Source organism: Ovis aries, chromosome 12, assembly GCF_016772045.2.
Source record: "Ovis aries strain OAR_USU_Benz2616 breed Rambouillet chromosome 12, ARS-UI_Ramb_v3.0, whole genome shotgun sequence".
Classification (NCBI taxonomy): domain Eukaryota; kingdom Metazoa; phylum Chordata; class Mammalia; order Artiodactyla; family Bovidae; genus Ovis; species Ovis aries.
In genome coordinates, this window is record NC_056065.1 from 42,517,441 (window position 1) to 42,531,952 (window position 14,512).

Here is a 14,512-nt window from a genome sequence, read left to right on the forward strand (position 1 = left end):
GAGATACAAAGTACCTGAAGGGAAAGAAAAAAAGCCTGAAGCAAACCAACCCAAGTTTAATGTTTCCCTCAAGCTCCAGATTTCATATTAAAAACTCATGGTGGGGGAACAAAAAACCCACGTAGATGTTGTATTCTACTCTCTTATGTATGATTATGTTCTTTATCAACATAAAAAATAATGCATGTCCAAATGTTCAATAAGACTGATGGTCCATTCCAGAAAAATCTTCCATTTTGTCCTGTTCACCTCTAACATATCCCCAATACTCTGGGTGGAGAAAAGCAATGGTTAAAGGAAAAAAAGAAAAGTTAAATAGAGCTACTCAAAGCTTTTTAGAAATTTCATGTCTACCTATATATATGAAGGGAAGTTTACCATTTCATTTAAAGAAAACTTTAAATCAAAATTACACAGTAAAAACATAGAAAAAATAAGCTCAAGGTAAACTCAGAGAAATCATACAGGGATATCTGATATCCTCATTCATCATCAAAAGTAGAAAAGCTTTTATTTAAGTAAAAGGTAGCATAAAATAAGGGTTAAAGATCTCATTTAAGACAGAATTTTGATAACTCAAAAAGGGTAAGAAAAGCAAAAGCTCTAAACAAATGAAGTTCATGTAAAATTATTGTTAAAAAGATATGGTTTGTAACCATCTTCAGATGAAAAAGCAATAAGGAGTCAAGCCTAGGTTTAATCAGCATCATGCTGTTTCCCGCTCCCCTCCTCCCACATCAGAGACAAACCACACTCTTAAAAGGTAACTTCAGTTTTTATTGAATGAGGACTTTATTTTTTAACATTACAAACTAACTCTCCCTTTCTGAAAAGGTAGATCTTACACTCAAAGACCAATCTTCAAGCATTTTTTTAAAAAGAAACTGGGGGAGAAATCCATAGTTCATTAACAAGAAGATTCACAACTTCTTTTTACAGTAATGATGGGAGGAAACCAATACACTTCACAAACTACAGTGGTTCAAACTAAATATCTAGAGCAGATTTTTAAATCTCATAAAGAAGACATAAAGTGGACAATTATGAAAACTGTTCATAATACAGACTCTGGCTCTGACAGCATAGAACAAGTACTTGCTTTGCATTGCACCTAAGAAGGCATCTTCATTAAGGTATGCCAGGACAGCAGCTTCCCCTACTCCCAGTCTTTTGCGTATATCATTAAGGCAAGTCTACAAAGGACCAGGAGGGCACAGGGGCATAGCAGCTGACCGGGGGAAACCTACATAACTTCCTGTAGTCTGACAGCCTTTAATGCAGACATTGGTGGGGCAAACTGTGTTTTGTCCTGTTTTCTTTTTCTCCCAGCATAAATCTGCACCTAAAGCACAAGAGGTCACTTCGAGTCACTTCAATGGAATAAACAATTCCCATTCAATGCATTTCCAGTGAAAAGAGAAGCACCAGAAAGAATGAGAAGTAAAAATAAAGGAAAAGCCCTTTGGTTTAGACTTGTTAGATAAATAAACTAACTCTGCAAAGAATACCACAGTGTGTCGTTTGATTTGTGAAACTGTACCAATTGATTAGGACTCAACGTCTAATATTGTCAGATCATTATGTAATTTCAACAGCGCAAACTTTTCTTAAAAAACTGCACCATGATAACAGCTAGGGATATTTCAGTAATATAATAATGACTTAGTGGTGACCATTTACCTTTGGTCTTGTAGGATTTAAGCTTGGGAACAGATACTGTCAAATTCAAAAACAAAACAAAACAAAGCAATATAACCAATCACAAAAACATCATGGTACTAGTTACTTCTTTAGTGAGAGTCAATAAAGTAATTTCATTCATATAGTTATTTTCTAAAATAAGTATCTGCTCTGAAATACATGAAGGGACATAGATATCAATCAATCAAACCTTGGTTTATTTCTTTCTGGTCATCTGAAATTAAGGGCTAGTTTAGATATCTAAACATTTCAGTAATCTCAGGGTGCCTGGATCAGCAGATGAAGCGCAAATATAAATCTAATCCTTTGGAATATCAAGTGTGGGTATAGTGCCTACCACAACCCACATTTGTGAATGAAAACACTGTATTTCTTTTCATTCTACAGCCTCCTGATCACCAGTAGAAACTCACTCCATTGCTCAGTGCCAAAGGGAGATACCTGTCCATAAGAAGATTAAAAAGGCTACCATAAAAATGAAAATACATAGGTCTATCCTATGTTATCTCAAGTTGGAAAACTGAGAGCCCACTTTTGATACAGAGTTAAAAGCTGAGTTATTATTAGTTTTAGAAAATGAACTTTTTGCAAGAAAGAAATAGAAAACTATGCCTAAGAAGGACAAATGGGGAGTACACAAGATGCACTGAAGTGACTGATTTGAAGTAGCCTACGAAGTACATTCAAACCACCTGGTACAGGACACTGTCATCTCAACTAAGTCAGTTCATTACAAACATCACTCCTGTCTAATCTGCCATAAAGCTTCAGCTAAAGACTAGGACTGCTCTAGCTATGAAAGCAAAAATAGCCCCCGAAGTTAACTGGAAGCAATTTTTTGTGCATTATGAAAGCATTTTCTTAGAAGCAAAGAAAAAAAAAATACTATGATTAAAAACAATGTTCTAATAAAGCATAGTGCCCACACACAAAGGAAAAACATCCTATATAACCACAATCTGTGAGGCTTCCTTGAACATTAACTGCTATACTGGATGTAATTTTTCACACCATCTGGAAGGCAAGCGTCTGACAGGTGACTTAGTGTGACTTGGGGATCTTCAACAACGTGGTGTCAGGCAATCTCATAGACATCTCTGGCTCTTCACATCGCCTCTTAAAAAAGTTTCTGACAAGTTCAAGAAATGAAGGATGTAGAAAACTATTCTTTTCTTCCCATCAAAATCCATCTTTTTTAGTGGATTCTCCAATGAGGCAAACTGAGACCACAACATAGTAAAATGAGGTATGGATACAGTAACTGTTCATCAGGACGTCTCTTTCCTTGCTTGAGTATCTGTGAGCATTACTGCTGCTGACCAAAAAATAGTTTATTATACATCATCTCCTTTATTCTCAATCAGACCAAAGTTAACTTATTTTAATATTTCATCACCTACTGAAAACAAGCAGCACACAGCCAAAGGCTGTAGCCTTCTCCCCATGTATCACCTCTTCCCTCTCTCCACCAAATAACCTCCTTAATAAACTTATATGTACTGCTCAAAGCATCATATGAGTATTTTGTTGGTATTTCTGTTGGCGTGACATTGGTGAATAGTTCAGTGTCTTTCTGTATGTATTTGTGTGAGAAATGATGTTAAGCTTCAAAATGCAAACCACAAACAGAAATCCAGGCAGGTGCCAACTTAAAAGATTTCAGTATTATGACAGAATTTATACATACACTGATGTATTCAAAAGGGAAAAAAACCTACTGAATCACTTCTATGCAAAACACAGCTGAGTAAGATGTGGAAGTTCCCTAGAAGATGCAAAGTTGTGTACTATAAAATATGTCCAAAGACATTTAGTTCTGGCTTATGAAAACTTCCAATGATATTTAAAGAAACAGACATAGATAGGAAATCCAAAGCTGTGTCCACAGCTGCATGTTCTTATTTTTAAACTAATGTCTAACAATCATGGGGAAATAATAGACATTCAATTCAACATCTCAAATTCCTCTTTAGAATGTTTGCATAAACCAAGAGGCAGGTTATTTCTGGATATCAGATAAATTTATAGGTTTTACAAAAACATAACAAACTTACACCAAAACAAGACCAGTCTGGGTAAGTAAGTATATTATCTATGCACCAAGAAAGGAGGACAGTCTCAGAAAAACAAGGGAGGTCTCAGTGTTTTGTCCAAAATTCCAGAAACTGCCCACTCACGGTATACAAACAACAGGGAGGTGTTGAAACATTTACCAGTGTCTAATGTTTTAACAACAAAATCAGTTCATATTTTAGGAACACAACATTACAATCACAATGTAAATGCTAAGAACTCAAGGCCAAGGCTAGAACCAACTCAAATCATAAGCTACCATCGCCTGTTTCCTCCACCAAGAATTCAAGCTTGTCCAGTAATTTAGACTGTAGTTTCCCGACCAGTTTTGAGATTGGGTGCCGAGAACTGTCGCCTCATTCTCGGAGGTGTCACAAACTGGCTACAGTGGCTGGGTCTGTCAGTCTGCTTCTGACAAGAAGTGGCTGCACCGCCCTCCACCTGAGCTCCAGTGCCGTAATTACAGTACGCCTGACGGTGCTGGTGCATGTGGCGTTTCGCCTGAAAAGTCTGCAGGTCAGCGGCGGGGAGGCCACTGTGGGAGGCGAGCACTTCTGGGGGGGCAGATGTCTGGCAGCGAGCACTTTTCGGTTGGCCGTTATTGAGAGAATTGCTTCTCCAGCGTAACTGAGGTGGCTGTTGTTGATTATTAATGTGCTGCTTGCTAACCTGAATGTGATCTTGACTTCGAGTGCCCTGAGGGCCCCATGGTAACTGGGGATCCTTAGAAGCTGCTCTAGTCCCCTTTTCTTGGTTCTCCGGCTTATTTCCTTTCCTTCCGTCTTCCTCTTTGGGAATCCTAAGCTCTATCACCTCATCTTCTGTGATGATGATGTGTGTCCCGGGACTCCATGAGTTTCTGTGTTTAGGGTTGCTCTTAAACGGAAACCGAGGCTTCCGGTTCTCCGGAGGGATGAAGCGATGAGGTACATTCTGCCGACGAAGCTGCTTTGTTATTTCCTGCTGCTGCAGGTTCTTGAACCGAATTTGCTCTTGCCTCATCCAACGCAGACGTCCACGTCTAAAAGCTGGGTCTCCGTTCATCAGCTGGGAGACACGCTCTTCTTTCCCAAGGTCTCCGCTGTCGCCTTTACTTACATCATTCTCAGGCTTGCTACTGGCACCAGCGCCACTGGGTTCCTTTGATTTTTGGTTTCCTTGGGTTTTCTGTTCTGGAGACCCAATCAGTGGTAAGACTTTCTCCATTTTGAGCATTTTATTTCTTAAGATTTTTATCTCCTCATCTTTCATGTTATTTTGCTTTTTGACTTCTTGCAAAATATCTTCCAGCTTGTCTATATGAACCTTAAGGTCGTCCACATCAGTCCCGCCTTTACTACTGGCCATTACGTCCTCAATCTTTTCATCCCCTACACCGACGGTGTCCCAGACATCCCTGGCCACTGCCCTCCAGGAGTCCCGCTCATTAGGATCTTTCTTCCCATACATGGCACAAAGCTCTTTCATCTTAACAATGGCCAAGGCTTCAATTTCCTGGCGACTATGCCGAAAATCATTGAGAGCAACCTCGTAGCATATCTCTTTCACAGCCTGAATCTTAAGATCTGAGATGGTGACCCACTTGGAGTCTTTACTCAGGCGTCTTCTCTGGGGGATCTGATACATTTTTATTGGTTCCCGTTTCTTCCCACTGCTGGGGAGGCCGCATTTTTTAACAATGGTTTGCAGCTTGCTGGGAGGCAGCTTTTCTCTCAGAGAAGTAATCAGTTTCCAGCTCTCTTCACAGGACCTCTTGTCAGAATCATCCCCGCTATCAGAATCCGCGTCCTTTGGAAAAACAAAATCAAAAATGGCCCCAAAATAACCAAAATTAAAATGTAAAAAAGGAAACTCAAATTGAAGAAAAAGCAAGCAAAAAAGCCCTAATAAATTTAAAAATGAAACCAAAAAAGTTAAAAAAAAAAACAAAACAAACAAAAAACCCTAGATAATGTGCAAGTCTATTAAGACATATGCTTATGCAGATTATCATCAAGAAGACTTGCTTTTTTTTTTTTCTAGTAACATTAATCCAAATTTCCACTTTGTGGCTTAAGTGATGGAATCTGCAATCAAATTTCTTAGGAGGGCTGAAACAGTGAGAAAGTCTCTCACTGTAAGGTCACATGAAGTTATTAACAAAATGGTGTGCAATAACATCTCCACTATCTCAAGAGAATGAACTAAAACCTTCACCCCACACATGCTAACACCCATGCAGCCACTTCCCCACATTTGCCTTGGTTATTGCTGTTGCTTCTTCCAGAAACTCTTTCCCCCATGAGTGAGCACAGATGCCATACAAGATGTGACGAGCAGGCGGATTAACAAAGGTTAGTAATGCTGGAGAATGCCACGTTTTGTTTAGCTTTACTAAAAAGAGCAGCCCTAGAAAAAAGTTAGAAGATGAGAAAGTAGAAAAAGAAGCAGTCAAACAGGGATGTTAAAAATGCTAAGAATCCCTATTAGCAGACCATGAGAGATTCTTATCAACCAAATTGTTTTTTTGCTAGAAGGTAAGAGGGTTCTGAAACTAGTCTTTCCAGGAGCACACATCAGATTTGCTCCTTTCCTGCGTCATGACAAATTGATCTATTTCATTTGTGACAATTAAAGTTTGTTATCCATACAATAAGGACACATAAAAAAGGATCTTTATAGTGAGTCTGCTATTTTGTTTTCCACACACTTAAACCAATAAATACCTTATCACCAAAATTTTAGGAAACAAATCTCCAGAACATAAACTAAGCTAGGAAAAGATACTTTCATTTAAACATTATTCAAAATTGCCAAACTAATATTTTAATAAATACAATCTAGACATCTGTTGTTTCATCTATGAAAACCTATGGTGTTTCTAGTTTTTTGAGGTATATTACTTTAAGTTGACAACTCTATCAACATGTAAAACACAAAAGATTATATTCTGCTTATGTATTCTGCTTACGCTATTTAAAACATTATTTCCAACTCTCTGTCTTTCCAGCTGTTTTTGCACCATTACCTCTTTTTCAAACAACTTTACTTAGGCTTAAAACAGCAGTCTGACTTTACAACTAAGCAATTTCAATGGCTATTTGGATAATAACCAATTATTCTTAACAAACACAAGCAAACTTGGTAACATGGGTCTAAATGAAAGCTGGATTGGATTTAGAACTCCCTATGACAGACAAGATTAAGGAAGGCTCTCTATTCAAGAGATAAAAGTTACTGGGAAAAGAAACTACTCACTAAAGGGTAGTTCAAGGTAGTCTAGTAAATGAAAATGTTCTTATTTAATAGTCTCTTTGACTTGGCTATGGTTACCATAATCATCTCTAGGAAAGGTTTAGAAAAAATAAAGAATTAAAACTAATAAATAGTATCTTGTTCTCTAGACCAAAGACTTCTATGTCTGTATGTACAGTTACTTTCTAGGGAATGGAAAAATAACCCCTAACAATAATAGCAATAATTTGGCCCCTGAATTTGGAGATGTTACTACTGATTTGTATTACTGACATTTGCCTATAAATAGATACTAAACCATTTATAATACCTACTTATTTGAAAATTTAGCAACAAAAAACAGATAAAGCTAAATTTGTAGACTCTACACTATTTTTTCCTTTTCCTTTTTAGTTTGAAAATCTTAAGTAATAAAATCTAATCTTAAGTGATAAAGGATGACATTAATAAACATTAGAGAAAAAAGGTATGTCTGATGTCTAAAAAGGTTTTCTGGTATATATGCAAAAACTGAGTTATATAGAACACAAATTCGCTCTGATTCTTTCTACATAATTAACTATCAGTTTTTTCCTCTGGGCTTCTTTTATTTTTCTTTAAAAATTGCCTAATGATGAAATGAATACCTAATTAAGGAAATAACAATTCTAATTAGTGCTTTAATATATTTAAGTGATAAAAGTTACGCCTTTAAACTTTAAAATAAAACATAATTAAATGAGTTTACATAAATTCAAAAGAACTAAATTAAATCAAGTGGCCATAATTTTCTTTCTTTTTATAATACTGGTCATATTGCCTCTGTAGAATATGTTTCTCTTTAAAGCTCAAACATATCACCCCTATCACTTACTACTGGCCACAATACTGAAAACTCTTGCAAAACTTATGTGCCAAGATTCAAATCCTATCTTATGTCAAAAAAAAAAAAGATTTTAAGATATTTAGATTCATTTATTACAGGGCTGGAAAAACTACTCAGCTCTGTCCAACTCACATGTCACTAAATGATTCTTCTGTTTTGATTAAATATCAAATGGAAGGTAGGCCTCCTGAAGAGACTGCCTGAAGACTATGAAAAGAAAGGAGAGAAGATGCCCAAAATATGTGTCAAAAAGCAAGCATAGAAAGGACTAGGCATACGATCAAGCACTAACTAAAAAAGAATGTTCAGCAATGTAACAATGGGACACAGTGGGGGAACTATTATAATAAAAAACTCATGAGCCTGAATTCCATTTTTTGTAATGCTGTTATTATGCAAAAATAATCACATACAATAAATAATAAACATTTACTGAGTATTAAGTTCTTTGTATCCTCTCAGTATTTATCCATAGGGTGCATTCAAAACATATCTGTTGGTTGACTAATATAGGGTCATAAAAATACATTTTTAATTCAGTACTGTTAATGGCTAAATATTCCTCAGGCTGAAGTGTTAGAAATCAACTCCTTTTGAGGACGAGAAATTTAAGTGGAACAGACAGTTGGATTTATGAGAGGAAAGAACCTCCTTGCTTTAAGGAGCTGCTCTTAAAATCCTAGACTGCTTTCAGATACAGAGCAATCGACAATCAGAACCTGATTACTTGCAAACTAAGTATGTCCTCTGGAAACTAAATGTGTCCTGGAGCCATCTGGTTTGATGTGAAATTCGCTCAGTCATGTCTGATTCTTTTCAACCCCATGGACTGTAGCCCACCAGGCTCCTCTGACAATGGAACTCTCCAGGCAAGAATACTGGAGTGGGTAGCCATTCCCTCCCCAGGGACTGAACTCAGGTCTTCTGCATTGCAGATTCTTTACTATCTGAATTTACTTTCTGTTTATTAATAGTCACTGTCTTTATTTCAGAGCACAGAATGATCACCAGCCATCACTATTCGTTTACACCTGGTTAGTGACTCAAATGGTCCTAGCAGCATTGGCATCACCTGGGAGCTTCTTAGAAATGCAGAATCTCAGGTCCTACCCTAGACCTACAGGATCAGCATCAGCATTTTACAAGACTCCCAAGATGTTGAGAAGCACTGCTCTTCTGGACAGAACACCAAAGAAAGCCAGAAGACTCATGTTTAAGCCTCAGACCCATCAGTTAAGAATGGGTAAGGTAGCATATTTTTGGACTTTGCTTCCTCAACTATAAACCGGAGGAAATATCTGTCACCTTATTTACATATATAGCAACTAAAGAGGGTTATTTTGGAAATCAGAAAAATGATGGATGTTAAAACTCTCTGTAAATTATAAAGCTGTATACAAATACAAGACACTACTGTTAAAGGCTCCTTCATGCGTCACAAAGTTTTCAAGCCCTTAATCACACTGCAGTTGAATCTTTGTGTTTTCATTACAAACTAAATGCCAAAGAGGCCTCCTAAAGAGACTCTATCTATTACACTGCTATTATCTTGCCCCAAACACTTGATTTATTCTTGCAATCCATTCTTTTCTGGGCTTTACTATAATTTCCAAGATAACTAACTGAGTTAACGCACTACCAAGCGTGAGAATCGAGCTGCCCTGGAAAAGACTGATTTTGCACAAGTCCTTGGCTTTTCTGATTCATTTAGCAACAGCCTCTCTTTTTCAAAGCACAGTACAGCTGCAAGGCTATGGTTTACATGCTGTAGTTTACACTTGGTATTCTATATGCTGTATTTTATGCTAAGGGAAGAAACCAGTATCCCAGCTTTCTCACTAATGCCTCCTCAACCAGTTCCCCCTTTCTCCCTAATACCTCTAAGAAGTCCATCAATCTTAAAAAATTAAAAATTCCTATATTGCATCCACAGTATCCAAAGGTTGTTATGCCTTTTTCTCAATAATATATACCAAATGAATGCCTAGAAGCTTCCTATAGCCAGGGTTTTGTAATCTAAAACTGGATGGCTTGAAACATGAAAATCTAACTAATGGATAAACTTATTTATTCATGCAATTCAATTTCTATAAAATATAGAAAATCAATTAACATCATAAAATCCTATCACCATTAGCATCACAAGCTGCAACCTGAAACTGATTTCTCAGCTACTCACACAAATGCTTTCTCAACCCAGAGAAACCAGACTTCCCTCTCTCCTCTTGGAGTTGGCTGGGCAGCCCCTACTTCCACTGTCACCCCACATGCCATGGAGACCCTTACTGAGAATTCAGACTCCATGCAGGGAACAGAAAAGGATTAACACATGCAACTGTGCAGCAACACTTTTAGACACAGTTTAACTTACAAAAAAAAAGTCCACCCAGCATAAGAACAATCCCCAAGTCAGCCCAAGAGCAGAGAATTAGTACTATCAGGTGATCAGAAACAAAACCAAGGCAAACACCCATCAAATTCAATATTCAGAGTAATTATTATTGAGAGAGTCACCCCTGGTGCATATTAAGAAACCACTATCAAGAGGCCAAGGCTACCAGAAAAGCTTTCAGTATTTCCTCAAAAAGCTCTTGGTTTTGATAGAAGATGTGACTTTAAGACACAGAGGCACAGAAGTAGTACCTTTAAGGACAGTATTTCAGGCTAAGGCTACCAGGAGATGGAAGGTCCTTCTCCACGAAGGACACGAGACAAGAGCACATGGTGTCAGTGAGAGCAGGAGAAGCAACGGGCGAGTGCTCGTCTGTGGGACGGGGAAGGTGGGACATGAGAGCAAGCTGCCCTTTCCTAACAGAGGATGCAGGATGGGCTCCTACCAGTCTCTGCTGCTCCAAGAGAAGATCTGCTTCTTCCTTCTCCTTTTTGTAAAGGATCTCCATTTCCTGTAGCCTAGAAGGAAAAGAAGAGCAAGAGAGAAAAGAAACTGTAAAATCACAGAGCTGTTTCAGGAATCCTACTAAATGCTGAAAAGAAGTGCAAGTCATGTGGGCCACATTGCATCTGTACATTACCTTTTTTCCATCTCCTGTTTCATATCAATTCCTTGTTTTTCCAGAAGCTCTCTCTGGGCAAATGTCCAGTCCACAGGCTCAGAGGGGGTCTCAGCAGAAGGAGTCTTTTCCCGCTCAGCCCGTGCTTGCTCCGGATGGTTAAAACGAAACACGTGGTTTTTACCCATGATGATACGGTTTCCTAGGACAAAACAGAAATAGGGTTAAGAAATCACTTTTTAAATGTACTGTATCTTGGTTAATAGCCTCACCTTCCCTAAAGCAAAAAGCAGTTTTTGGAGTTTTACAAGAACATAAATCCTAATGCTATCACTTCAACCTGAGACAAAGATTTTAAAATTAAAAAGTTGCTTGTGCAAGCCATGTGTTCTGAAGACTTCAAGCCTCTCCCACTCTCACCTGAGCGCAGCTGAACAGGCTGGGTCACCCTCTTGCCATTTACGTAGGTTTCTGAACGTTCACAGGGCTCCAGAGTCACAATAACTAAGAGGAAAGCAAACTAATGTTAGCATCACAGACCATGGGAAGAAAACAATAGGAAGCAGTTGAGGACTCAAGGTGACTAGCATAGATTTCTGCAACCAATCAAGTGGCTCAGTGTCTATATAACAGTTCACTTTAAGGCACCAGGACCAGGACTGTGGTTCAGATAGAAACATACTTAAATTCACTTAAGAATTTGAGAAACTTCAGAAGAAGACAGGAAATGTTAGTTTCAGTGATACGTGGATAGTTCAGTATATAAAAATGAAAACCATCAGAAATCTTAAGTATGAGATATAGGTAATAATCAGAAAATTATGATCAAAAGCTAATACAGTTTCTTTTTTTAAAAAAATATTTTATTTATTTGGCTGTGGTGAAATCTAGTTCTCTGACCAGGGATGGAACCTGAGCTCCCACACTAGGAGCGTGGAGTCCCAGTCAGTGGACCATCAGTTGTTGCTGTTGTTGTTCAGCTGCTAAGTCCTGTCCAACTCTTTGCGACATCATGAACTGCAGCATGTCAGGCTTCTCTGTCCAACACTACATCCCTGAGTTTCCACAAACTCATATCCATTGAGTCAGTGATTCCATCCAACCACCTCATTCTCTGTTGCCCCCTTCTCTTCTTGCTCTTAATTTTTCCCAGCATCTGGGAAGGAATTTTTTCCCTGTACCATCAGGGAAGTCTCCAAAGGCTAATATTTTGATTGCTATTGTTGTTCAGTCATTAAGTCATATCTGACTCTTTTGCAAACCCATGGACTGCAGCCTGCCAGGCTCCATGGGATTTCCTACGCAAGAATACTCGAGTGGGTTGCCAGTTCCTTCTCCAAGGAATCTTTCTGACTCAGGGATCAAACTCATGTCTCCTGCATTGGCAGGGAGGTTCTTTATTGCTGAGCCACCTGGGAAGCCCAATATTTTAATTAGCAAGGAATAAATTATATAGTAAATAGGAAAAGGAGTACATCAAGGCTGCATATTGTCACCCTGCTTATTTAACTTCTATGCAGAGCACATCACGAGAAATGCTGGGCTGGAAGAAGCACAAGCTGGAATCAAGATTGCCAGGAGAAAGATCAATAACCTCAGATATGTAGATGACACCACCCTTATGGCAGAAAGGGAAGAGGAACTAAAAAGCCTCTTGTTGAAAGTGAAAGAGAAGAGTGAAAAAGTTGGCTTAAAGCTCAACATTCAGAAAATGAAGATCATGGCAACCAGTCCCATCACTTCATGGGAAATAGATGAGGAAACAGTGGAAACTGTGTCAGACTTGATTTTTGGGGGCTCCAAAAATCACTGCAGATGGTGACTGCAGCCATGAAATTAAAAGACACTTACTCCTTGGAAGGAAAGTTATGACCAACCTAGATAGCATATTCAAAAGCAGAGACATTACTTTGCCAACAAAGGTCCATCTAGTCAAGGCTATGGTTTTTCCAGTGGTCATGTATGGATGTGAGAGTTGGACTGTGAAGAAAGCTGAGCCCCGAAAAATTGATGCTTTTGAACTGTGGTGTTGGAGAAGACTCTTGAGAGTCCCTTGGACTGCAAGGAGATCCAACCAGTCTATCCTAAAGGAGATCAGTCCTGAGTGTTCACTGGAAGGACTGATACTGAAGCTGAAACTCCAATACTTTGGCCACCTCATGCAAAGAGTTGTCTTACTGGAAAAGACCCTGATGCTGGGAGGGATTGGGGGCAGGAGGAGAAGGGGACAACAGAGGATGAGATGGCTGGATGGCATCACCGACTCGATGGACATGAGTTTGAGTAAACTCCGGGAGTTGGTGATGGATAGGGAGACCTGGAGTTCTGCGACTCATGGGGTTGCAAAGAGTCGGACACAACTGAGCGACTGAACTGAACTGAAATTATATAGCACAAAAACACTATTAGTTTATTGTTTCATTAATAACCTGGGCAAAAATCAAGATTGACTTTTTCTTCCCTTTTAGGTATAAATAAACTGTACTGGATTAAGACTAGAGGCCCTTCAAATCTCCCACTACCCAGGATATCTGTTCCCTTCTTACTCGTCTATTAAATAATTAAGATTCAAGACCAAGCCTAATTGCCTATGTCTTACTCAATTCTTGGCGGTAACAAAAGTGCTGCTTTTGTCCAGGCTTTTTTCATGTAAAGTAGCTATGATCATGCCTGCATTCATAAGCAGCCCAGGTCCCCTCATTTTCAAATATTAGATTGTATAAGAAAGTATCACTGAAAGAGACAAGGAATACCAAGTCTTGGGGATTTCTCATAATATAGAATGAAAAGGTTGTTGGAAAAGCTGAGCTGAGAACTCTCACCATCTCCGCTGTTGTTCCTCTCGCTCCGGAAGATACAATGCTCTTCTTTAATGTGAGCCCCACTCAGCACGATGTCCTGGCGCCGCTCAGCATCTGCTTGGCCAACCCTGAACACAAGGGAAAGTGTTTCCCAGGGAAATTCAGACACAGAAAGCACCACAAACAATGAGCCTCTTTCTCCCAAAGAATATTCTTTGGTACGTACAAAAAAGGTACCGCTTTTTTTTTTTTTTAATCAGAGGCTGTGAACTGCAAACTCTTTTTTCATATATGATCAACCTCCCTACATGAGAAAAAGATATGAAGAGGCACACACACCAAATAACTCAGAACATCACAGAAAGATACCAGTAAACTAATATCCTTAAAAAAATTCATATAAGATGTTAGGAGGATAAATTTTACTTACAGTCTTCTAAAACTACACATGCTAATTGATTCAGCTGGTTAAAACACTGATTTGAAAAGAGTACAGAGGACAGTTTATAACTATTTCAGATGAGAAAAACAGCAAATTAATAAAAAGAAATTTTTTACCAAACAACTTCCCTTTAGCTATGCAATCATTCTGAGAGAAAAGAAAGCACTGAGTGACCAAAAGAAGAAACAAATGTACCTTGTAATTCCATCTTTGATGTAATAAAGCAGGCACTCGGACATCAGAGGGTCCTCATTGAGGTTAACAAGATGTGGTGTCTGAAAAAGGTTAGAGCTGATCAGCGTGGAACAAGCACCACAGAGAGGGCTGAGAGAGTGGCAGGGGCACAGAGGAGGCTGGATGGCCCCTTAGATTACCAGGGTGCCTA

At 38.7% G+C, this 14,512-nt stretch overlaps 1 protein-coding gene across 20 annotated transcripts in view; it reads right to left on the reverse strand.

The window, feature by feature from the left end:
- KIF1B (kinesin family member 1B) overlaps window positions 1–14,512 on the reverse strand; it is a 154,722-nt gene that overhangs the window by 65,838 nt on the left and 74,372 nt on the right. For 14 of the 20 annotated variants that reach the window (XM_012187343.4, XM_004013733.5, XM_042257269.1 and 11 more), the window contains 5 exons: window positions 14,323–14,402; window positions 13,707–13,813; window positions 11,305–11,388; window positions 10,906–11,086; window positions 10,711–10,783 (listed from right to left, as the gene is read on the reverse strand). In XM_012187343.4, coding sequence (XP_012042733.2) covers window positions 10,711–10,783; window positions 10,906–11,086; window positions 11,305–11,388; window positions 13,707–13,813; window positions 14,323–14,402 — 525 coding nt within the window. Of the gene's footprint in view, window positions 1–756; window positions 5,563–10,710; window positions 10,784–10,905; window positions 11,087–11,304; window positions 11,389–13,706; window positions 13,814–14,322; window positions 14,403–14,512 lie in introns of those variants that run through there. The other 6 variants (XM_004013732.5, XM_042257270.1, XM_060396495.1 and 3 more) reach the window with 1 other exon arrangement.